General features: G+C 46.3%; 2 protein-coding genes across 2 annotated transcripts in view; one reads left to right on the top strand and one right to left on the bottom strand.

The window, feature by feature from the left end:
* LMNTD2 (lamin tail domain containing 2) overlaps nucleotides 1–14,238 on the bottom strand; it is a 58,649-nt gene extending 44,411 nt beyond the window's left edge. The window contains exons 1-3 of the mRNA XM_074998555.1: nucleotides 14,156–14,238; nucleotides 13,759–13,992; nucleotides 5,030–5,221 (exon numbers count right to left, since the gene is read on the bottom strand). Of these exons, the coding sequence (XP_074854656.1) occupies nucleotides 5,030–5,221; nucleotides 13,759–13,992; nucleotides 14,156–14,238 (509 nt within the window). The remainder of the gene's footprint in view (nucleotides 1–5,029; nucleotides 5,222–13,758; nucleotides 13,993–14,155) is intronic.
* An 11,879-nt stretch (nucleotides 14,239–26,117) lies between these two features.
* The window catches only part of RASSF7 (Ras association domain family member 7), a 141,085-nt gene continuing 140,805 nt past the window's right edge, over nucleotides 26,118–26,397 (top strand). The window contains exon 1 of the mRNA XM_074997889.1: nucleotides 26,118–26,165. The gene's annotated coding sequence lies outside the window, so the exon portion shown is untranslated. The remainder of the gene's footprint in view (nucleotides 26,166–26,397) is intronic.

Below are 26,397 nucleotides of genomic sequence, written 5' to 3'. Positions count from 1 at the left end.
TGAGGGAATTGGGACTGTTTAGTCTGCAGAAGAGAAGACTGAGGGGGGACTTGATAACAGCCTTCAACTTACCGAAGGGAGGTTGCAAAGAGGCTGGAGAGAGGCTGTTCACAGTGGTCACGGATGGCACAACATGGAACAATGGTCTCAAATTGTGGTTGGGAAGGTCCAGGTTGAACATTAGGAAAAACTTTTTAACTAGGAGGGTGGTGAAGCATTGGAAGGGTCTACCCAGGGAAGTAGTGGAGTCTCGCCTCCACAAAGCCCTGGCTGGGCTATCTGATGGGTTTGGTCCTGCTTGGAGCAGGGGGCTGGACTCGATGGCTTTTTTAGGTCTCTTCCAGCTCTATTGTTCTATGATTCTATGATTCTCTTCTGCTCCTAGTGCGAAAGTGTTTTGTACAACCTGTGTCTGAACTCTCCCGGGCAGGGGTGGAGTCACTGGGGATTGATGCCCCTTCCAGTTACTTTTGTGACACACTAACAAAGTTCTGCTGAGCCAGCTGAAACGCCAGGTGCCTTTATTTAGCAAACAGTGGAGCAATAACAGAAGCTCAGGAGGCCCCATTGTACAAAGGCCACCGAGGACGGGAGGCACAAGAATCCACTAAAGTTACATACCTCAGGCAACTTGTGGGCTGAGGCTGAGGTGGATCATCAGTCTCTGGTTATTGATACAGTAGATTTGGGAGGAGGTTTATTCTAGTTCTGCTGCTGTTTATTGATTTAGGGATAGGCCCATTTTCTTTTCAACTTACCCCCATTTAAAAATGTTGTATTGCAGCAGGGAGGATGAGTGATTAAGCACAGTGGTTCACAACTGGGGCACATAGGCCCATGGGGCAGGGAGAGGTCTTTTGGGGTGTACAGCACCTTGACAGGCTATGTAAAAAGCACTAATGAAATCCACACAAACTACAGTTTCGTAGTGCTGTGACACTTCTGTGTTTTTAGGTCTGATTTTATATGCAAGTATTTTTTCAGTGAGATGAAACTTGGGGTATACGAGACAGACTGGACTCCTGAAGAGGTACAGTAGTCTGGACAGCATGAGAACCACCTCAGTAGCAGAGCATTTCACTGCAGATCAAGGGGGTCCTTCCCGGGTTCAAATCCAAGTGCCCTCTCAAAACAAGATGAGTGATCATGGAGAGGCAATGCACTCTGATTGGCTGTCCATTCCGAGCACAGCAGGATCTGGACCTTCAGGCAGGATTGGGCAAGTAACTTGTATACAATTAACTGGAGCATCAAGACATGCATCAGGTGAGACCAGATCAGGGCTCCTGATCAGCAGTTAAGTGATAGGCTCTGAAGCCAGGTCTACACTAGGGGGAAAAAAAAATCTACTTACGAGACACCACTCCAGTTGTGAAAATTGCATAGTTGGAGGTGGGGTATCTTAAACTGATTTTTGCCACCGTCCGCACAGTGGGAAATTGATGGGAGAAACTCTCCTGTTGATGCCCTTGGTTGAGGAGTATTAGGGTCAACAGCATTGCTCTGATTGTTCACTTTAACACAGCCCCAATAGGTGTGCTAACGGAACCCCAGAAGATCGACCACCAGTGCATTGCTCTTCCAGTAAGTTTAGACGTGCCCTTAGTGTAAGTGACATGCCTGGGTGTAGACCTCCTGGCTGGTGGCCCATGCAGCCGAGACGGAAGGGCTGCCTATGAGCTCTCTGATCAGATACCAAGAAGCTTGCCATGTTCTCAGGAGATGAAACCTGAGCTGCGTGTCCTTTGGGAAGCTGGGAGCCACATAAGACTTCTGTCCTGTGCTGCTTCCTGCTTGTGTCTTCTTGACATCACCTCTGAATTGCTGATGTCACGACTGGTCAGGCTGCTGGCCTGTCACGTGGGGAACACTGCTCCCAGGCAGGATGTGCTCGCACTTGGTGCTGAGTGCTGCACACATGAGTCAACCCAGGTTTCCTGTGGTACCTTCTGTGAATGGCCCATTGCAACCAGATGTGAACCAAGAATGAAGAGGTGAGAGGAAGTACAGCCAGCAGGAGCCAGGTCAGGTCCGGCTCAAACTTTGCCAACTCCAGGGGCTAAGCTGGAATGCACAAAGGGCTCCAAATATGCTTCAAAGAAGGAAGCTGTTTTCAGGCTCATGTCTCCCACTGGGTCCTAAAAACAGCCAGGTAATCCCGGTTCACAGTCATTGCAGTGACACAGCAAACAGCTGCAGAAAGGCTGTGCTCCTCGCCCTCACTTCAGTTTCTTTTGCAGACACCAGAGGCTCGATTCAGCTTGCCCCATGCAGTCATTTAGTGTTCCTTAGTGTTTGCAGACATGTATATGCCTACTTGGGGCAGGGGGCAGGGACCACACATGGTGGAAGGCAGGTGGTGGGAGAATTAGGACTAAGGGGCTTTACAATGGAATGTGACCTCAGTGTGAATTTTTCAGTCCAGGTGTTTGTACCCTGGTCATTTCTGCAGTACTTGAGCACCTGTAATTGGGCTCCAGTTACAAAGCAGCCCCAGAGTGTGAGAACTAGGCCCACAACCATCACTTGTCGGCAGTATTTCTGGCAAGCAGGAGCACACGTGACTTCTGTCGGAGGCCATTTTATAACACAGAGCAGCTGTTCTGTCGAGCAGATTGCTGGACACTTATGGAAGTATATTTTCTGGGAGAAGCAGTGATCTAAGGGCAGAGGGGAACACATGATCACTGCCCCTAACTCACTGCAGTATGGTCATTGCTTCCCAGGCCTGCCCAGAATGATCCCATAGGCCCTTCTCTGGAGCCCTAAGTGATTTAAGATATATAGGACCAGCTCCTCAGCTGATGAAAATAGTCATAGATTCTTTGATTTCCTTGGAGCTAGGACTGTATACGCTAGCTGAGAATCTGTCCCATCTAGTTGTGACATTGTGATGTATACAGGCGGGTTCCTAGGATACAGGGAGGGTGGGTTTTTTAATAGGCATGGGGAATGTTGTCTGCCACTTACAATTTATTCACGTTCTGGATCACAGAGCTTGAATGGCTGTTTCTGTTTCTGCTGCCTCACAGCCTTGTTTGCACTGTGATTCATGGGCAAAGCCATGATTTAACATGCTCCCTTCTGTGCTCTCAGCTCACCGGATTTCCCAATGGGACAAGCTTTGTACTGAAGAGCAGGCTTTCAAACCTCTGCTACCAGCATGAACGGGATCATCTTTCCCCAAAATCTTTTATCTTCCCACCACAGACTGCACCAAGTTCCATTCTGAATTTGTCTCACAAAGAAATTGCAGCTGCCTGTCTCTTTTCCTCGAGAGACTGTACCTATTTGAGCAAAGACCCTTTGCTTTTGCTCTGGTTTTGGGCTGTCGCATGGGTGCCATGTGCAGTTGCTTTCCCCAACCACATCACTTCCTTTCACTGATCTGTTTTTCAATGAGACAAATCTTGGCTAAACTCTTGCGTGCTAAAGGCCAGACTTTTGAAAGTGCTCAGCACCCAGAATCAGAACCAGATTGCCAAAAGTGTTCTGTGCTGCGGGCAAGTAATGGGGCATGCTGGGTGCTGAGCTCTTTTGGAAATTGGTGCTAGGTACTGAAGTCCTGGAAATCTGATCCCACCCGCTTGCTCCTGCTTCCATCAACTCCAAGAAAACTTAGACCTTGACGCAGGTTGATTCCAGCATGCAAAGTTCAGCATCCATCTGGCAGCTGGAATTGGTTCAAGGGTTTGATTTTCAGTGCTGCCAAGAGTATCTCTGGTTCCCTTTGGCTTCAGTAGGAGATATGGGTGCTGAACCCCACTGAGAATCAGTGCAGGGGTATGTATTCTGCACGTTACCATGGCTCATCAACCAAAGACAGCTGCTCTACTTGGGAAGTCAGGGGGAGGTGGGCTGAGCTTTCTCACCCTCACTGGAAGAGATTCTCTGCCTATGTTAGAGTAATGACATTCTTTTCCTGGGCTACAGAAACTGAAGTAGCTAGTGCAGGGATTACTGTCTCACCACGTATTAAAACTGCAGACCCTGAAATCTGGAGGTACCATGCAAATCAGGCAGTTCCCTAATTTGACAAATATCTGATGAATATACATGAGCTCATTTACATACATTCTCTTCTCCTCCCATCTTCCCCCAAAATTTCCTCCCTCAAATTCTCCCCTTCGCTGCTCTTTGGCTCCCGCTTCCCTCATTTCTGCTTTCTTCCAGACCCCTGCAATCTGCGGCAGCCCTCTCTATTACTCATGTTTCCTTATACTTCCTCTACCCTATAATGTGCTCCCTGATTCTAGAGGCCATTCCTAGGGTATGAGCCTTTACCTACCCATGGGCATTGTAAGTCAGGGCCTAAAAATCCCTGAAATTAGCTTAAAAATCACAAGAGTTTAAAATAATGGCAGTAAGTATTGAGGCAGGCATCCCATGGAAAAAGTTGTCTGTGCTCATGCATTGAAGATAGCAGTAGAATGCAGTGTTTTACAACCTTTTTTATAAAGCAACCTTTTAAAAAAATTATAAGTATCCCAGTACCTACAACTTTCAACTGTAAAATTTTTTCTACCATTGCACAACATTTGTTTCAACAACTTAATCATAACTGGTTGGTTAGAAGAAATTGCTTATAGTCAATAAACTTGCCATCGTACTTATGATTGTACAAAGAGAATACAAAAAATTAGATCAACATAAAATAAGTCCAGTTCTACCATGCATAAAAGGTTGAGAAAAATTGAGTTAATGTATCTTCTGGAAGAGCTCTGTGTACCCCCCATGGTGCATGTACCCCTCATTGAGAACCACTGGTATAACGCAAGTTCACACAAAGGGGCCCAATTAAGGTTGCACCAGCAACCCCGATTCTGCCATTTGTGAACTTTAGAGTGCTGAACTTTCCAAACTTAATGATGTTATTGCCTGCTGTTTTTGTGGCTGCAGTGTAGCTACATAATGATGAGAGCAGCCTGGTCACAAAGGCCCATTCCCCTCCTTTTGCCAATCTTTCTGCTGTCACTCAGTGGGACTTTGTCTTATTCTCATCAGTTTCTGACTTCAAACCCCTGCTTACCTTGTGGGTGTTGCACTGTCTGTCTGTCCTGGGCTCACTAGTTCCTGCAGGATGAAGGCGAGCCGGGCCACTGGCTCCTTCTGAGCAACACGTCTCAGCCCCTGGATTTCCAGGTCCCTCTGATGCAGCAGCAAGCGCAGGACATGGCTGTCCTCCTTCTTCTGTAGGACCTTCAGCTGCCCAGGTGGGGCTCTGCAATGGAACCCCTCAGCCAAAGGAGATCTATTCCATTACAGTAAAACACTTATGCTGTCATCACAGAGAGGTTCAAACATGCTGTGCATCTCTGGACTACGGGCCATTTACTCAGCTGGCTCATTAAAACTTAGGAGCCTAATTTTAGTCATCTGGGTTGCAAAAGCTTTGCCATGATAATATTCATGCAAATAAGAATTGAATAAGGGATAGGATGAGTAAACACTATCACCCAGTTTTTCAGAAGATGAAGCATGGGCATAGAGAGGTGAAGTGACAATCCCAAGGTTACACAGTATGTCAGTGGCAGAGCATGAAGCTGATTTCAAGTTCCTCTACCCTCAGTCTGGTGTCCTGTCAGCATCTGAATGAAACCTGTATGAAGTGGAAGTCGGCAGGATTCTGTTTGATTAGCGTCCATGGGCCAGGATGTAAATTCAGGACAGTATACTTCCCACCATGCAAAGTGGCATTCAATAGGCACTGTGCACAGCCATCAAGAAGAGAATATGGCCTCTGGGTAGTAGCTAAAAATTTAATGATTAGTTATTATTTGTTTAGTGTCTTATTACCCCACTCATCTCATCACTGAATGAGACAATCTGCTCCCACTGCTACTTCTCTCCATTTTGTCTTCTTCCAATCCTCCTCTTTACATTCATTTCCCTCTTCCTGGTCTTATTGAATGTCCTCTGCTCTTTTCTCTGCATTTCATGCCCTGAAGCAACTCCTCATTCCCCCAGCTCTCATTCTGGGCATTAAAATTAACAGTGATTAAATAGTTCATGTGGACGCAGAAACATCATCGTTTGGGTTGTACAATGGATGCTCTGATTAGATTAATAGGTGACCAGGGAATTCACACTGCTGAGCCCCTATTGCAAACTGCCTCTGGATTCATGTGGACATTACAGCATCACCTGTGCTCAGGGCACACTGGTATAGTTCCTTTGCACCTATGAAGGCTAGAATTATACATATTAAACATAAATTATACAGAATCTGAGTGTCCTGCAGGATATACAAACAGTGTGGGGACTCTCCTCTCTCTCTCTCTCTCTCTCTCTCTCTCTCTGATATGCATGCCTGGAACCTGCCTGACATTTGCCCATCACTACCAGGCGACAAACACATTAGTACTTCTTTAGGCAGACAGGAAACAGTTGGGCAATAAATGGGCTCAGGGGCTATGATTCTGCTGGAGGCCAGAAGGTAGCCCCAGAAAATAAATGGTAATAACCAGCAAGGGGAAAGTGCAGTGTATGGGGAGGTGCTGGGTGGATTTTTTCCTCCTCGCTCGCTACCTGTTAGAGTGCTTTTCTAGAATCACATTGATCGGGCAATAAAAGAGAGCTCTCTTTTCATGGTCTCAGAGGGGTAGCCCTATTAATCTGTAGTTTCACAAGTAACAAGCTGTCCTATCGCACCTTGAAGACTAACAAATATATTAAGTCATGAGGTTTCGTGGGTAAAAACCACTTCTTCAGATGGAGTGAATCTGAAGAAATGGGTTTTACCCATGAAAGCTCATGACCTAATACATTTGTTAGTTTCGTAGGTGCCATAGGACTAGGACTGCTCCTCTTTCCATGGTGCCCTTCGCTTTCCTCAAATCTACAGGAAATAGTCCTTCTGTGGAATCCGGCTTCCCACACTGACCCCCCTTTCCGGTGGCAGGTCGTGTCTATGTGTCCGTAACGTCACCGCCTCATAGACAGTATGTGGTGCACAGGTTCCTTCCCCCTTGGGCAGTGGCGTCCAGGTGTTAGTGCCACTGTAATGTGCCCTCTCTGTCTGTCTGATTCACAGAATTTAATGGCTAGGAAAAGGCATCGTTCCATCCAAGGGGTAGAGGTCCCGTGTTCCAGCACTGCTGTAAATTGGTGATGGGGTTGCTACTACTCAGGTACCTCTTCTGCAGGCCTCTTTGCCCCTCTGGTTCTGTGAAGTCTCTTCCTTGTGTACCTGTATCTAGTGTACAGGCCCCTTTCCTATGGCCGTCCCTGGGAGCCTAGTGCCTTCCCTTTTTGCGTGCCTGTTGCCCTGACCCTGTACATCCATTCACCCCGTGTCTCTGTAGCTGTTTCCTCTCAAATTCCTCTATTCCACAGACCATGTTCCAATAGGCTGGAATTGTCTGTCTACAACATGGCCCCTCACTAAGGTCACCTCCCTACTGGCAGATACCAGTTGTCTGGTCCACCCTGAGCCAGCTTTGTAGCAGCCTGTCTTGGTTATTTATTTTTCCCTTCACAGTCATTCTTTACTCCCCATATGTTATAATAATTACAAGTGATAAGTTAACAGCTGGTCTACTATTCTGGGCTCAGCAGAGCCACCCGCCTCTTCCTTCCCTCCCTCCCACAGCTCTGGGTCAGCTTTTTGGCTGCAGCAATCAGGGATTCCTATGATTTCTTAGACCCCTAAGAATCAGAGCTTTTCCTCAACCACCATCTGTCTTCCTATCTCTCTCCCTCCCTCTCGCCATACGGCAACGGGGTGCTTTTGTGAGTGTGACATCCATCTGTTGCCATGGAAAAGACTGAAATAGCAAGGGAATGTGACTCCCCTTGCTAGGAGGCCACAGAAAGAGATAGTGGCATCAGCATCCTTTAGAGTCAAAGTGATGACAACTGAGGCCCTAGCAACAATCCCATTGCAGGTGTGATTGCAGGTGTGTATGGGGAGTGATTTTGATTGGATACTGTATCCTGGGCTTTGAATGCTACTTTCCTGGACTGTTGTTAGAGGCTGCCAACAAGCAAGTCAACCCAGTTGAAAGTGCTATGCCCCAGCATTCAAGTGTGGAATCCCCATCAGTGCTGATTCTGACGAGATCATGACATTCCTTTGTTATCCAGCCTCTTTCATCCATATAGTCCCTGAGCCACTTGGGCCTAGTAGGCAGCTGCTATTGCTCCATTCTCAGCAACTTGTGCCAAGATGATACCATGAATCAAGTGTCAAGAGCTACTGTTCCACCAGTAGGTGGTGGATCATTTCAGGAATCCATCACCTTATGAAGAGTGTCCCAAAGGACATTCAGGGAGCTGGTCTCTTCAGGCACAGGGAGGGGCAGAGTCACCATTAAACATATGTTCTGTTGTGGGAATCTTCCAACATCCCCCATTTACTCACTTGCCCATCATAGAATCGAGGGCTGGTCTACCCAAGAAATTCTACAATGGTGAAGCTGCACTGCGTCTGGTGAAGACGCTCTATGCTGATAGAAGATATCTTTCTGTCAGCATAATAGGCCACCTCCATGAGGGGCAGTAGCTCACTCTTGTTCATACACCCCAGAAGCTCTCCCACTAACATAGCCCTGTCCACACTGGCGCTTAGGTTGGGGTAATTTACATTGCTCTACGGGATGGCTTATTCACACTTCTAAGTGACATAAATTACACTGCTATAATTCATAGTGTAGGCAAGTCCTTAGAAATGCAAGCCTGGAAGGGACTCTGAGAGGTCATTCAGTCCTGTTCCACTTGCTGAATCAGGACCAAATAAATGTAGACAGTCCCTGACAGGCACCCAATCAGCTCTTAAGCCCCTCCAATGACAGGACTTTTGCAACCTCCTGTAGAAGTCTCTTCCAGAGCTTAATTTTTAACTCTGTGGCTACACATCTACACTGGCACAAAACTTCGAAATGGCCAGACAAATGGCCATTTTGAAGATTACTAATGAGGTGCTGAAATGCATAGTCAGTGCCTCATTAGCATGCCGCCAACTGCAGCTCTTTGAAATTGCCGTGTTTCTCTCCCTTGCAGCTCGTCCAGCCGTGGGTCCTTTTCAAAAGGACCTTTTCAGCTGATAGGAATAAGGGGATTTTGAAGTTGGTGGGGTCCTTTCGAAAAGGATCCCTGTCTGAATGAGCTGTGCCCGAGCAAAACACGGCAATTTCGAAGAGCCACAGCTGGCAGCATGCTAATGAGGTGCTGAGTATACATTTCAGTGCTTCATTAGTAATCTTCGAAATGGCCATTTGCATGGCCATTTCAAAGTTTTGTGCCATAGTCTAAGAGTACTTTTTTCTAATATCAAACCTAAATCTCCCTTGCTGCAGATTCAGCTAATTAGTTCTGGTCTACACTAGGATGTTAGGTTGAACTTGTCTGACTTAGGTCAATTTTCTAAGCAATCAGTCCACACTACAAAGGTCAATTCTGCCAACCTTAAGGGTTCCTAAAATCAACTTTCACACTCCTGCTTTTCATGAGGAGTAATGCCAAAATTGACCTTGCCTGGTCGACTTTAGGGGAGTGCAGGTGGAGCACTGTGAAATTTGACATTCTTGGCTTCCTGGAGGTATCCCACAGTACTTCCTTGTGAACACTCTGGTCATCACTTTCAGCTCCGCTGCTCTCCACATGTGCAGGAGATGGCCTGGGGAAGTTTGTATTTCATTTTCTATTTGGCCAGCCTGGTGAGCAGGGCAGGCATTGAATGCAAGGGGGCAGCAGGAACTGTGGGATAGGTACCCACAGTGCACTGCTGACAAAGTCAAAGCTGCCAACCCTAATGGGGATGCACTCCATCCACTTCATGTGCCAGTGAGTACATGCACCCTCGACTTTACAGAATCAAGTGCTAAAATTGACCTTAACAAATTCAACCTAATCTCCTAGTGTAGCCATACCCATATTCCTTCTCCTACCTTTCTGGACAGAAAGAACAGTTGATCACAGTCCTCTTTCTAACAGCTCGTAATATATTTCATGAGATCATCCCAGTCTCCATTCTCAGGGCTAAATGTGCCCAGTATGTTTATCCTTTCCTCATGGGTCAGGTTTTCTAAACCTCTTAATATGTTTGTTGCTGGTCTCTGAACTCTCTCCAACTTGTCCACTTCTTTTCTAAAGGGTGCTGCCCAGAACTGGCCACAGTACTCCAGCTAAGCTTTCACCCATGCCAAACAGAACTGGCCAATTACCTCTCATACTAGCAACTCTGGTTAATACCCCCTGACCCCCAATTATATTAGCCTTTTTCACAACTGCATCATACTGCTGACATATACACAGTCTCAGAGAGGTAGCTGTGTTAGTCTGTATCTTCACAAAGCCAAAAAAAAAAAAAAGCAGTCATGTAGCACCTTAAAGACTAACAATATAATTTATTTATGTGGTGATGAGCTTTTGTGAGACAGACCCACTTCTTCAGATCTGGAGAATACTGTATTTATTTGCAATCTGTCATCCATTCAAATCGCAAAATCTTTTGTGGCACCTTTGCTGCATAGCCAGTTATGTGTGCATTTGATTTTTAACTTTGAGTGGTTACAAAATTCACTATTATTGACAACATTTTAGGTTAGGACTCAACTATTTAATGGTGATCTGCTGACTTCCTTTTGGGCACATTGCTGTTTGCCTCACCCCAGCGTTAGCCAACACAAGGTTACAAAACTGCCCTACTAGGGACTCTGAAACCAAAAATGCAACCAAGAGAGAAGGCTACAGCAGAGTCCATTCGCCTAATTCAAAGGTGGGGGTGGGAAAACTGTGGGAGGACTTCAATTCCAGGAGCTACTGATGCATAAATGCGAACAAGATCCCTGCCTACTTTGATATTCCTCGAGAAAAGCAAGGGAGACAGGGGCATTATTTGTTGCGTCAGGATTTCTGTACAAACCCGCAAGGATGTGGAGATCAGCTCCACTTGGCTCATGTTGTGGTTGGGAGAAATATGCTTGAGGCAGTTTGCTCCTGTGTGGGAGACACCTGGATGCAATTTCTGTGCAAAGGGGCCTCCTTTACAACTTAGCACTATAAATGTGCAAACTGGAAAGACCAGCTTGGTGTTATTTGTTCCAAGAGATAGCAAGGTTTAGTGATTCAACCATTGACCAATAATGAGGCATTTCTGAATCCCAGCCCTGCCTTTGCCATTGAGCCATTATAATTTCTTAAGTAATTTGCTCAATATATCTGGAGATAATAGTTTGCAAATGTATTGAGAGGAGGAGCTGGTTGGTTGGTATGTGCTTGGGAAATGTATGGTATCATGTAAGTTCTTAAGCATTATTCTATTATTTTTAGTAATTAGCACCATGTGCTATGCAGGTATGGAGGAGCCATATGGTCATATGTTCTTTGAGCAATTTGGGAAGAAGGGTACAGGTTGTACCTCCCTGGCCTGGTCAGGACCTGCTGGGTTCCAAAGAAGAGAATTTACCAAACCACAGAAGGTCCAGGGCTTCTGCCACCAGCCAGCCCTGTGCTCCTGGGGCTGCTGCAGCCCCAGCCTTTCCATCCCTGGGCTATCACAGTGCTCCAGCTCTGGCCCCGCACTGCTGCTGCAGGACAGGCAGGGGGCTCCAGCTTCACACCTGGCCTGGCCTGGGTCCTGCGGACACTGCCTCTGGCTGGGCTTCCGGACACCAGCCCACGGATGCTGATCCTGCTCCTAGCCCTGGGCCTCAGTCCTGTTGGACCACAGATGTTGTCAGAGGTGAGAATCCCAGATTTGAGACATGCAACTTGTACCCGAGTCACCTGCTGAGAGTTAACCATGCATTCTTCAGTGACACTAATTACTAGCCACATCTTCGTTAGACTACACCAGTGCTCTCAGCCACAGTAGAACTGTGGCAGGTGTATGGCCCAGGAAGTGATAAAGGCCCTTTGCATAGGTGCCATCTGAAATCATGTGATGTCCAGGTTTCATTACTTTCACACAGGCTAACTAGAGTTCTGTCTGACAGAAGGCTGCTGCACTTTATAGGTACTCCTATGCCAGAGTAGGGAACGTCTGGACCACAGGCCAGATCCAGCCCCCTGCTTTATTTCATCCGGCTCATGACATGGAGGTTTTGTTCCTCCCTGCTGGGCTGGAGCTGTGAGGGCTGGCTTGTGGTGATCCGATAAGCTCTGTAAGATGCCCTCGCCTGCAGACTCCACCCCTGCAGGTCCCGTTGGCCAGGAACTGCAACCAACAGAAACAGCAGAGGGTGCTGCCTACAGGTGAGAGCAGCTTATGGAGCCACCCTTCCCCTTCAGGGAAATGCCAGCTGCTTCTGGGAGCAGGGCAGGCCCAGAGCAGGCAGGGAGCAAGCCTTAACCCCGCTGTGCCACCAACTGGCAGCCACCCGAGGTAAGTGCCTATCAGCGCTTCCTGCTCCTCAATCCTCTGCCCCAGCCCTGACTTGCAGCCCACATCCAAACTCCTTCACAGAGCTGCACCCCCAGCCCTAGCCTGTTCCAGCATCCTAAGTATTGCCCAACCCCCACACTGCAACCTCCTGCCCTGAGCCTGCTCCAGCCCTCCAAACCCCTTAGCCCAAGCCTGTAGCCTCCTCCTACTCCCCAAATCTCTTATCCCCAGAGCCTGCACCCCCAATCGGACTCCTCATTTCCCCCATACCCCAGGTCCTTGCTCTGGTCTGGAGCCGCCTCTCACATCCCAAACTCCTTAATGGTCCCGTGCTGGAACCTAAGGGAAGCCCTGAGCTTCCCCTCTGCCCCTCCCCTCAACTGGACTGCATGTGGCCCAGAACTGATTTTTTCAGGGGGTCAGTGGTCCCTGATAGGAAAAAGCTTCCCCAACCCTGTCTTATGCAAATGACTTGCTAACATTCTGCATGGGAGGGACATGCCAGCAGGTCTGTACGCTTTTCAAAATCCTCCAACAACCACACTTTCAAACTAATATTGGAAGTAAACTAACTCAGGCATGTTCTCATTTGCATACCTTGCTGGGAGTGTTTGCAAATAGTGCACAAGGATTTATTTTAGCAATCCCCTGGTCCCAGTTTTCAAACCAGAGGCGTTATAGAGCACCCCCATCCAGGTTAGAGGACTGTAACTAGAGCTTGCCAACAGATGTGTAAAAAAGGGACTTTCCTACATGCTGCATATCTGAATGCGTGATTGCCTGTCCTAGTAATGCCCCAATTTTGGAAGTTGTATTCCATGTGTTAAATAGAACGGGCAAGTGGTAGGAAATGAAAGCCATGAGGAGAGTGAGGTTTCTGTGGTAGGATGTAGTGCTGGAACTTAAGAAAACTGGGATTCTATTCCCTTCACTGCCTCAGACTTTTGGGTGACCTTAGATTTGTCCTTTTTCCACTCACTGTGTCAATTTAGCCCCTCTAAAACAGGGCTAATGCTTACTGCTACCCACACAGGCTACATCTACACTAGAAGCATCTGTCCATAGAAGTTACTGTCAGAAGAGATGTTCCAACAAAACTTCTGTCAACAGATCCTGTCTACACATAAAAGCTGTTCAATCTTTTGATCTGTTTTGTCAACAAAAGGGCCCCCCCGGAGCATCTACACAACTTTTTTGTTGACTGTTTGTCTATAAAACATGTTTTGTGTGTAGAAACTCTGTGAGTTTTGTCCACAAACCCCTGCTTTTGCCTACAAAACTCTCTAGTGTAGATGTAGCCACAGGGTTTGTGAAGCTACATCAATCAATGGATGTGAGGCAGATTCAGCTCCTCAGAGGATGCTACCAAAGGGCATGCTGTGCTGATGGCACACTCGAAAACTAAGTAACAGAGTGTATGCACTGATACCTACTTGGGCTGTTGCTCAGGAGCTACAAAAGGAATCCAACAGCAGCTGGTGCTATCTTCTGGGCCCACACCCTCACTGGCAGGACGCATGCTGCTCTCAGTGTCTCTGGGGGAAGCCTGGGTGCACGTGGTGTCACTCCCACCAGAGTGCTGCCTTTGAAGCTTGTCCTCTTTCTGCATTTCTGCCATGGCTCTAGGATCATCTCCAGGCAGCAAGGACAAATTGTCTGGAGGCTTCCTGGGAAAAGAGAAAGAATTGTGTATAGAGAGGGTCTGTGCCTCACAAGCGTGACAATATGATGACCTTCCCTCTTCTGATATCAGAAAGCAATCCTCCAGCTCTCACCTCCACTGACATGCATTACTTATTAGTCTAGCCCCACCTGCTACCTCTTGATTACCTCAGGGCCTTGGTCACAATGAGTACTGTAAACTCTTTTGTATCCAGCAGCACCACAAGGTTGCCAGATATTATACATACCATGTAACCGGACAGGACCTTGAGTGATCATAGAGTCCAGTCCCCTGCCTTCTCCAGCAGATTTCTTTTTAATCTAGTTGCCCCAGACCCCTAAATGGTCTCTTCAAGGATTGAGCTCACAACGTAGAGTTTGCAAGGCCAATGCTCAAACCACTGAGCTGTGCCCATATTCAAATAGTCTGGATAACAAAGAGGTATCCCTAGCAATGTATAACACTAAGAAACAAACAAAAACGTATGCGGAGTACTTTATTTACCAACAATAGTAGTATTGTACGCTGTAAACTGGTACTGTATTTGCTGCATTTATTTGTATTTACTTTAACTACACTGTGCTTATAGAAAACGTAAAATTTACTTCGGGTTAAAATGCGGGTTATTTGAGAGTTCCGGATGATAAAATACCCAATGTAGACAGAGTTTACTGTAAAACTTTCTAAGTAATTCCGCTGGTATAGAGTGCGCCTTTAAACACAGCTCTGATCCAGGAGTGTTGCATAAGCTTCCCTGGCCAGGAACTCCCTGCGGGGCATAGCTCCTGAGACATAATTTCTTGCTCCAAAAGAGAGAGGGAGGAGAACAAAGGTGTGAGGAGTGGTCTGTCCCAGCAGCAAACTTCAATGCCACCTTGCTGGCTCAGGTTCACTAGTTCGTGCATTTGGCAGAGACCTAAAACTCCTCCCGTTCCTTGCCCCTTCCTGCACACTCCCACTCACCTGCTCTGGACATGGTGTAAAGCCTAGCACAGGGCTATTTTTCATCCTGCTCCCACTATTATAGCAGCAGATGCTGCAGGACCCGCAGTCTGCTGTGTATCTCTGCTTCCTGTGGCTCCCGGCTGCTGCCCTGCACCAGGCCCTGCAGCTAGCATCAATATGGGGACTGTCTTGTCCATAGGATGGCTGAGGTGGCCGTTGCGGGACCTGAGTTGGCTGCTCTGACCCATCCTATAGACAGGACGGCCCTGCCTCTGGTGTAGACAACACTCGGTCAACAGCAGAATTCTTTTGTAGTCCTAGCTACTGCCTGTGCTGATGGAGGAAGCCCTCCTGTGGACGTAGGAGTGTCTTCACTGAAGCCCGGCTACAGCATAAGTACAGACAAGCTCTTGGACTACACACCTATGCAGGAGAGTAAGAGGCCCTCACACCGATAAACGCTTGTGTGGGTTCTGTGAACCTCTGATATGAGTGCGTAAGAGCACACAGACACACAGTTCATACTTTATAGAGGACTGTATGCCATTGATACATGGGCCTTTTTCCAGTCAGTTTGGAACTAGGTGTCTGGAGAGCTTGTCTTGCTTTAGATGAAGTCTTAGAAGAATTCAGTCAAGGCAGCTAAATGCACTGTGGGGATAGCAGCACGTGTGAGGCTGTACCTCCGCACCAGTTCACCTGAGAATCTGCATCCTCTCATTATATGTTCTTTTTGCTCTTTCCTTGCTGAGCGATGCTGAAAAGCTCAACAGAAATACAAATCTTCTGCTCATCGTCGTCCCTCAACTTTTGCTCAACTCTCTCCCTTTCCTATTCCCATCCAACATTAAGAGCCTATGAATCACTTTTCCTTCCCTGAGCTTCTTGTTTTCCCACCACTTTTTCACTCTGCACCCTCTCTTTTTCAAACAGAGCTCTGTGCTTCTCAGGACGAGGCCTGGAAGCTTTCTCTGAAGATATATGATGGCTTCTTTCCCTTCTAAACTTGAAATGTCTAGAATATGGAGATTGATTGTTTCTCCTGAGCTGTTTTCCAGGTCATCCAATTTCTCCTCAGGGCTGCTCATCCCCTTTAGCTCAGGGAAGACACAATATCCCCCTTTACCTCACTTGTTACACCAGCTGCTTTTTGTAGCTCATTTTCCAAATAAGACGTTTGGAACTTTATATGACAGCTTGTATCTCCGAAGGAATGTGTGTCTCTTAAATGTCTGTTTTTATTTTCTCTGAGCTGCTATCTCCTGTGCTAGGGTCTGCATCCTACAGTCATAAGGGGGAGACAACTGCTTAAGCAAGTGCGTCTTTGACCTCTTATGTCTGTAAGTGATGATTCAGGAAGTATCTGGGCAATATCTTGTTTTAATTTTGGGGTTTTTTTGTGCTTGATGGGTTATAGACACCCCACATGGGCAGCAAAAAGGTTTCTGGGAGCCCAAAAGCTCAGCTATGGCCACTCATGGCACCTGGACGGATGGATTAGGTACAATTTGTTTGTGACCCGGTTGTGGACAAAGCTCATAAAAGGAACTAACACGGCTACCTCTCTGATACTCATAAAGGGAGGTTCCCAGAGAAGACTTTAGTATCCTGTCATGAGAAGGGAGCACTGGCAAAAGCATGGCAGAGACACTGAAAAACAACACGAGTGGCCTGAGTTCCTGTGGTAGGTCTTGATGAAGGAGCAAGACCATGGTCTGGCTGCCCAGTAGGTTGGTGTTCTGGAAGAAGAGCAGGGAGCCTGGGAGAACCCAAAGGCTGGGTCTACGTGGTGCGGCTTTCCCAGCAGATCCATGCTAATGAGCAGCCTTAAAATTGCAAATGGTCACTCATTAGCATGGTCCCGTGACTCATTAGCATAGCTGTGCGAGAGCTCAGTCTCAGCAGATGGGGGGTGTCAGCATTAAAGAGGCAGCGTGGACGTGCGCCTGCCGGCAAAAAGCCCCTCTGTTACCAGACCCTTGTGCCTTAAGCGACAGAGGGCTTTTTGCTGGCAGGGGCATGTTCACATGGCCTCTCTACTGCCAGCATAGCTCTTGTGCAGCTATGCTAATGAACCACAGGACCATGCTAATGAGTGACCATTTGCAATTTCGATGCTGCTCATTAGCATAGATCTGCCGGGAAAGCCGCCCCATGTAGACCCAGCCAAAGAGAGTAAAATTCAGGCCTAGGATGGGCAGAATGGCTTAAGTCGTGTATGGTTCTATTTTGGGCTTTTCTGTGCGTGAGCACCGGGGACAGGCCTGGGAATTCCCTATTCTGAAAGAGCCCTGGATGGGACGGAACCCATGTTGGTCACTTGTGTCATGCAGGACTTTGATATTCCGGAAGGGTGGGCGATAGCGTGACTTGGCCCAAGAGCACCGTTGCCATCCTGGGAATCCAGGGGAGGCGGAAGTGCTGGGTCTTGCTGGGACAGGGCACTCTGCGAGAGTGAGATTGTCTCTATATTAAATGAGATATCAAACCACGTATGAAGAATAAAATCAAATTTCACTTGAGGAGAGCAGACATCACATCAAGCTGTCACCATCTCCCAGGCAGCAGGAGACCCTCAATAGACCTTTCCTTTTACACCTTCCATTTTAACTGAAACACACCCACGCTCTGGCTCCACGTGTAGGTGGCAGGAACTAACATTCCCAGCACCTTGTCCAAGTGTGCACTGAGTCTTGTGGAAAGAGTGAGATGGATTCTTCTTGAGGTGGAAGGGAAGTTGGTCTTTTTCTTGGTTGTTCACAAATCTGGGTCAGGAATGTAGAAAGGGAAGGGAATGGAGTTGATAGGCTCTTTCTGATTCCTTCCACTTTCCCGTCTGGTACTCCCTGGAAGATTTTGTTACTGGTTCAAAGCAATTACTAATGGCAGAACATGGCCTTTGACTGAAGACCCTACAAGCTCCTCTGTGGAGCAGCTGCAGGAGGGTAAGAGTAAGCATAGCTGCTCAAGATTCTGGCTGCATGGTGTGCGGTGGTATGGGCACGTTGTTTTATGCCCGGTGAGAAGACACAGGTGAGAGGAAGAGGAGAGAAATCTGGGAGTTTGTGTTCCTTTGCTCATTGGTTGGAATCCAAAAGGCTCTTCACTGTGTACCCTCCTCTTGATTCACGTTAAAGCTGTGAGGAGCCTCTGCTGTATGGTAGTTATTACAACAAGGTCTATGCAAGTTGGCAGACTCCACCCAACACTGCTTTAGTGGAGTTTTTTGGGAGAAAGGCTCTGGCCAGTTAGCTCTTGCACTCAGCTGGAACCTTTAGGACTCTGGATGTAGGGATGGGAAAAGTAGGAAATCATGGCAGTGTTTTCCCCTGCTAGAAGACAGCAATACCCCTGTGTCTGGGTCGCAGGTGGCTGGGTAGCCTAGTGGCTAGATAGTACTGTACTGGAAATGTTGCTGGCACTATTGCCAGATCTGAAGAAGTGGGTCTGCCTTGCAAAATCTCATCGCCTAATAACTTATTTTGTTAGTCTTTAAAGTGCTACATGACTCCTTAGTGCCTCTTACTTAAAAGTAGTGGTAATGAGGTTCTTTGTTTCACTCTCTTCCCTTGGGAGCATATGTGAAAGGGCTAAACCAAAAGGGAGGTTATGTGTAGAAACTGAGAATGCGATATATTGCCATGTGCTTTTGGCATCAAAGGGTGAGAACCGTTTTATGGCCTTGTCTACAGCAGCAATTTTAGGGATATCTCTCACCATTTGGACTAGAACTAGGAGAATAACAAGTCACTGTCATTTTTTACCATCATGGTATATAGACGTGATCTGTGCAGGTCTAGACACCATGGAGATAAAAATGTCTGCAGCGGGTCTATATTATTATTATTATTATTATTATTATTATTATTTATTATTGATCCCTTTGTTTGTACTGTGCTAGCACCAACCATCCGGTCCGAGTGTGCCAGCAGTCTCACATTTTCTGTTCCATTGTTGGGGAAAGATAGGAGATCTTTCTGGAATTATCAGTGGAGATGTAGGCTAGGAAGCAGTCTCTTAAGCTTAAAATAAGCTCTTGATGGACTCTCTGATGTTTTATCACTGTTTGCTCACCTCTGTTGTATACAGATAATGGCCTGATAAGCCCCATATGGTTATTTCATTGTGTAGTTTAAAGAAAATAGCAAGGATCTAATTGCACTGAACTTAGGAGGTTTGAAAAAGAACTGAAAAAGAATAATCCACCCTCTGTCACTGTGGTGGGAGGATCTGCAAACTGGGTTATTTGCTCTGAGGTTTATGTTTGCCCTCTGAAGCACTTATTTACAATATTGTAATACTTGTACTTATATATAGGGAAAAATATTTTACTAAGAGATGTGAGGGTTATTACCCCCATTTCACAAGTGGGGAAATCAAGGCACAAATCCATGAAGGCTAAAATGTTCTGAAGGGCTGCTGATTTTTGCTCAAAACCCGAGGGTCTCTCAAATCATTGACTTTCTGAAAATGTGGAGGCAGCTCACCTGTGCAAAATAACACGACAAGTTAGTCAGGAGTAAACTTTAGGTCTCCTAATTCTGTGGGCCTGATTTTCTTTGTACTTTCACTACTGTAAATCAGGAGTAGCTCTGCTGACGTTGATCACTGAGATTTGAGCTATTTGGTATTGAAGAGAGGTACTGTATATGAAGATGTTTCTGTTGCTTGACCCCTTCATGTGGCTTTGTGATATTTTAGAATTTTGGGAATTTGAACTGTTGGCCTTAATGGAGTAAGATGTATTAAGCCTGTCTGATGTTCCTGTTCTGCAGTATCCTGGGAATAATATTTCCAGGCTTCATTAAATCAACATCAAAGTCACATAAACTAATGTGTTTTTAATTGGATTAGTCCACTATCCCCTACCATAAAATAACAGCATAGGTAGATTTTCTGGGTCATTATAGGGTTCTTTTGCATACTTGGCTCAATCTAATTCTTGACTCCTCTGCCCGTCCCTCTACTCTCTGATTTGCTCACCTTGATAATTTTTTTCTGATTTGTCAACCTTGATTACTATTTTTGGTTCTCTGTGCCTTAAATATTGAGTCTGTTCTGGTATGGCTATGGTCTGAAGAAGTGGGTCTGTCCAACAAAAGTTCACCTAATAAATTATTTGGTTAGTCTTTAAAGTGCTACTTTACTGCTTTTTTGTTTTGGTAGATTCTTAACTAGTTATTCATCACATGTAAACAGAATGCAGAAATGAATTCTGGGTCTTTTTTCTTTCCAGGTAAAGTTCTGAAATCCTTCTTGCATCTTTGGTCAGGAAACCTTCTTCTGGAGTAAAAGGAAGATCTGCAGGACACATCCCACAGGATTTTTATGAATACCGCAAACCCTGTTCCTCACCATCCTCATTGATGCATATTCATGGCTGCTTTCGACAGGTGCTTAGAGCAGCCCTGTCTGTTTTCTGACTGGGTTGTCTTATAGCTGTGAGCGCATAGGAGCTTGTCATGATTTCCATCTAATTTTAGACTCTCCTGTCTCCTTTACTAAGATAAGAACACTGGCAAATCTAGTCCAGCATCTTGCCATAGACAGTGGCTGTTACCAGCAGTACTTATCTACCGACAAAAACCCTGTGTGTAACCAGGTTGGTGTGACAATATTTAATGGGGCTAACTTAAGAAAGAGAAGCATTTTAGCTCCACAGAGCTCATCTTCAGGTCTGGGAAGGAATTCAGAGCTACCTGGAACAGATTGTTCAGCATGAGTGTTTAGCACATATTCAAGGGACCAATCAAGGTGAAGTAACCTGTGGTGTCTGTGTGGGTGCTTGCAGACAGAGTTACTCTCTGCAGTTAGATCAGTAAAGGAGTAGTTTCCTCTTCACCTTCCCTCACCCCATTGTTATCACTTTTTGCCTCTGTACTTACCCATCCATTCTTTATGCGTCTCTTTATAACAGCTCCTAACAGTTACCGCTATACCTTGAGCTGCCATTAAGAAAAGAAAAAACCTTTAAGTCAGTATGTAGGAACCATATTGCCTCACTGAAGTCAGTTAGATCCCCAAATGATGGTGACCTGCCAAGTGAAGCTCTAGAATTGGGGCTCTTGGGGTTATGGTTATACAGTAAAGAAAATCCCACAGGGCCCTTGCCAGGTCACCTGGGCTTGAAAGGTCAGGCTGCTGGGCTGTTTCACTGCTATGTAGAATTCTGGGCTCCCCTCAGACAGCTGCCTGGGCCAATGCTGTCCCTACCAAAATGCAAAATACGCAGCCATGTGGGGCACCATGAAATTTGGGGTCCCAAATTCCCCAGATTTCATGGCCCTAGCAGCTGCTTACTGCATATGGGACCATGCCGGCTCTGGTGGCCAGCCCCTCCCCTAGCTTCCTCCCTGTACTCTGCACCCAGCAGGGCTGTTCCTAGGGTTGTGTGGGGCCTGGGACCCCCTGCTCCACCGCTTTCTGCCTATATTCCATCTCTTCCCTTAAGCCCTCTTGCCCGAGGGGTGCTGCTACGGGTTAGTCAGCACACCCTGCAAATTTCTGGTGTGCAAACACAGTTAGCTAAACTACCTTATCCTTGGAGACCATCTTGGTTATGACAAAGATGCAGTCAATTGAGATAAAGGCAGGGTGCTCATGTGGCTCACTTACTAGTTTAGATTATCCATTGCTGGTCTAGTTGCTGTGTAAACATACCCTTTGGGATGTAGGTTGTTTGTCTCTGCTAAGAGGTTTGCAGTGATGTAGCTACTAATCTGGTCCAAACACCCCAATACAAATTAAGCACTGCATACTGCACCTGAAATCCTTGCAATAGCACCAGGTGTGACTGAACTACGATGCCTGCCCATTTTGTCGTTAATAACAGTAATGGACACAAAAAATGAGTGTGAGTGGGAGTGAACATTGGAAAGTTGACAACAAACACTGAGCTTTTAACTCCAACTGGAACAGATTTTCTTTTTATTACGCCACTTGATTTAAACACAAAACCATTGTGTTTAATATGCCAAGGCACAATCTCCATTTGTAAGGCTGACAATGTGAGGCACAACTTTGAATCAAAGCACAGACATTTCAACACAGCCTATTCCCTTGGTAGTGTTGCAAAATGTGACAATATTGGAGTTCTTGTGTCGCATTCTAGTGGCATTCTCACAACATCAGTGACTGTACAAGTGAAAGCAACAGCTGCTTCTCCTCAGATAATGTTCGTACAAGCTAAAAAGTGACACCCCTTCCCGGACCCCAAGTGCATGAAGGAGGGCTTGCTGGAAATGCTGGAGGAGCCTCTTGCCACAGATGAAAACAAAGATGGCATTGTGAATTGTGATAGGGGCCAACTCTGTAGGAGCTGCCATTGGAGTAAAGTAGGGGGTGCTCAGCACACATCAGCAGCTCCCCCTTATCAACTACCCCTCAGTGCCTCCCACTTGCTGGTGGCCCCATTGATGAGCCAGTGCCTCCACTCCCCCTCCCTCCCAGTGCTTCCCGCTCATCTCATTCAGCAGTTCAGCTGTATGCAGGAGAGATGGGGGGGAGAAGGAGGGCAGGGGACACTTTGGGGGTAGGAACAGGTGGCACAGGGGTGGGGACAGGAAGAGCAGGGAGTGGTGCCTTATGAGGAGGAGAGTTTGGATAAGGCTGGGGCCAGAGTGAGGATGCAGCACACCCCAGCTCCATCACATTAAATATGTCAGCACCTCTGGAACTGTGTGAAGCAAGTTGTCCTGTCTGATTCCATAGCAGTGCAAAGATGGGAGGTAATTGTATATCAGCACTGCTTTCCCATTTAAAAAGTGTCAGATGCACGTGTCTTGTGGTGGTCAGATCAATCTATTTAAATTACACTGTCCAGCTATCACCGTTTGTTAGATTCTATGATGGTGAAATTTTCAAGGAGGAATACTTGTGCTTAATCCCAGTCGGGCCCTACTCCACAGGAGAGAGAGTTTTTGAAAAGGTGTAAGACTTTTTTTGGAAAAAAAAGAAAAAAATTTTAGCTCTGCAGAAAGTAAACTTGCTTATTACAGACAGAGGTCCCTCAATGACAGGGGAATAAAGGGCTTGGCTTCATATTTGGCAGAGGTACCCCCTTCATTAAATATACGTCAAACTGTAAAGGGAGGTAAAATGTCTGGGGAAGAGCATAAAACCATAGGTAAAGTGACGAGATTAGTTGGGGTTGATCCTGCTGGAAGCAGGGGGGTGGACTTGATGACCTCCTGGGGTCCCTTCCAGCTCTATGATTCATGAACCGTGTATGCGCCTCTTCTAGCTTGCAGCATCATCTTTTTAAAGCTCTTGTACAAGATGTTCCAGTGGAATACACTGACTTGTTGCAGGACAATGACAATTGCTGATTCAGTAGGGGGTGCATGTTAGAGAAGTTTTGTGTACTTCATGAAGAAATAATATAATTTTCTCTTTGACCACAAGTCTAATAAGGCTTATGAGTTCCCGGGATTTATGAATGATGTCCCCTCTACATCATGGGTAGCTTTCCTGTGCAATATTACCGGTCACTTGAATTCCTCAGTTTTTAGCTCTAAGGCCATGCAAACAGTGTCAGTGATCTGTTTCAAATGTGTGCCTTTCAGAGGCATCTTGAAATCTTGCAGACAAATCTAAAGGAAAGACGTTGCATTTTCCTACCTTGTGTGTTGTCAGTACAGGTCACACTTCAATGCTAATGATGCAAAAATTCCTAAACAATATGATGGAAACACATAAAATGCAATGTGAGAATTCTGAAATGCCAAAGAAATTGCTCTTATTTGTTCTCAATCTGTTTGTTGTCTCTGCTGATGGACCTTGCCCTTGTGAAGCAAAGAACTTTGATTCAATTGATAAAAGTGCCTTTCATTAGCGAATGTAAGGCTTCAGAGCTCAAATGTCTAGTTAGCAAAATTCAGAGAAGTGGGACTTTGTGGTTTCTGGATTCAATGTGCTGACCAGTTCCAGACTAGCAGTATTTAGCCACCTGTCTTTTAATCATGCTTGCATCAGCATGCCCCTACACAGGCCCACCAGTGGGGCCGGGGGAGGGAAGGAGGTAAAGTATTGCATGGCCATCTGACTAAGTAGTTTTTGCCCACAAAAGTTTTGTAATAGTCTTTAAGGTGCCACAGGGCTCCTTGTTGTTTTTGTAGATACAGACAAACACGGCTACCTCTCTAAGACTTGTTTTAATAAACTTTGTTAATAGATAGAAACACTCATATGTATTTATCTTGCAGTTGAGGTCTTTACTGGCAGCTGAAGGGTTTTGGTTTTGAGGCTTTTTTACTTTTTTCATTTGTCTTTCTTTTTTGGGGGGGGGGATCATTGTTTTGCTAGCATTCTGTGCAAATGACTTGTCTCTTGTCTAAACATTCTCAAATGAGCCCCAGATAGATCTAACTGAGTATAATTGAGTTAGATGATGGTAGTAGTCCCTTCTGACTTTATAATCTATGGATCTAGGGCAGCATTGCCATGATAAAAGAAATAGAGATAATAATAGGAAAAAGAAGGTCTTGGTAGGTACATGGGTGGCTTGCAGGTTACGTTAGCTTGTTCCTTTGTAGAGGTTTGGCTTAGAACTTCTCTTGATTGGGTCATGTGTAGACAGATTTCTGTGAGGTCACTGACTTCTCCCTTGTTGAGTGGCTTCCCTGTCACAGTCTCTCCTCTGAGCTCTGCAGTGGTCTTCTTCTACATGTGTCTGCTCTACAATGACCTATTGAAAGGTTTTTCCACGTTTATTGTGCTTGTTGAACAGTATCATGGGAGGCTCAGGAGTCGGAGACAGGAGGCATGGCTCCTAATTCCCGCTGTGCTGCAGACTTTCTGTGTGGTCTTGGAGAAATCATTGACAAAATGTCTCTAAGAATGGCCACTGATTATTTGGGTGCCTTAATTTCTCTGTCTCTATCTCAAAGCACTCTGGGCCCAGTTTACAGAGCCACTCAGCACCCATGAGTCCCGGCAGCTGGAGTTGGGGGTTCTCAACACTTGGCAAAATTGGGATGAAAGTGTCTCAAGTTGGACATCCAAAAGTAGAAGTATTCAAAATTAGTGGCTGTAATCTCTGTGCCTGAATTTTCCCATTTGTAAGCTAAGGATAAGTATGCTTAGTCACCTCTGTGAAGGGCTTGGAGATCCTTGGATTGGAGGCTCTGTGTAAGTGCTGAATATTAACATGGGAAGACGCGGCAAAATCAATCTCTCTGGGCTCGACCTTCAACTTTAGCAGTCCATGCTATCACATGGAATAAGGGACATCAGTGTGAGCCCAGACACTCTACACCAGGGCACAAAGTTGATCCTGGTGCGCTTGGAGTTGTATGGAAATATAATGGGGGTTTATAGCAATTACTGTATTCCACAATAAACTATAGCATTGATGAGAAAATGGTGTCTTTTCTGTAGGTGTGCTGGCCATACTCCATAGCAGGAATACAATTAAATGCCACAGGATGGCCCGATAGTCTGCGCAAAGATGACTAATTTTGATTAAATTCTTTTTTTCCTTTTTCCTGATGGCTGCATCTGCATGTAAGGCTGGGCTGTAAATGTTCCCATTACAAATAGATGGCATTACGCAGGTGCCTGCCCCACACAGTTATGTGCCTATAACTCACCAGCTGCCAGCTCCTGCTCCTCTGAGGGCATTGTGATCATAATTATATCGACTGTGTGTCTCTGTCCCTGGGGCCTACTCAGGTGTCTGTTGATGTCACCATAGTAACAGTGCTGAAGGGAGGGGCTGATCACTGAAACTTGTTGCTGAGAGGCAGAGTGGCAAGAAGGAGCCATGTTTGGAAAGCGTAAAGCAAAGTCAGCCTGGGTCAGATGGGACAGATGTGGATGATCTGCATTCACCGTGTGCTGGAGACAGATCAGTGGAGGAACTAGTCATGGGCCTAGCAGGGTGACTGGACTGGATGTGGGTGTTCCTTTCATCTGAGGCTAATGGGGTGGGTGAACCCAGCTGTGGCTGTTATGCCCACTCGGTAGCAGCATATGTCAAGGGAGCTGAGCTTCCGTGTCCATACTATCTGAAGCCATCTCATATGCTGCACGGGGACATTGTGGCATGGTTGCATTGGCTCCTGATATTACAGGACCCCTGCGTGATGATGGCTAAACAAACCTGGGGAGGGAAAGAACTTCATAGGCCTTGGAATAACTTAATAAATAGACAAAATTTCTCTCTGCCTTCCAGGCAAACCCTGCAGGTCCTGGAACTGACTGGCAAGAGAAAAGCGATGCAGGAGGAAGACCGTAAGTACTGAATGCTGTGTGCAGAGTGTTACACTTGTATTGCTTGTTCTCTCTTATCTGTTTATCTGATGCTGATGCTCTCATGGCAGAGCGCTCCCATCCTGGGTCACTTTCTCTCACACACGCCCCATACCACCCATAGAGCAGTCTGTCCGTCCTACGAGCCGGGAGTGGGTAATCATTTTTCATCTGGGCCGCTCCAAGAATTTCAGACCCACACTTTGCCTCTTTT

This window comes from Carettochelys insculpta, chromosome 6 (assembly GCF_033958435.1).
Source record: "Carettochelys insculpta isolate YL-2023 chromosome 6, ASM3395843v1, whole genome shotgun sequence".
Taxonomy (NCBI): domain Eukaryota; kingdom Metazoa; phylum Chordata; order Testudines; family Carettochelyidae; genus Carettochelys; species Carettochelys insculpta.
Note: the sequence above shows the minus strand (reverse complement) of the source record. Positions and strands in the feature narration are given on the sequence as shown.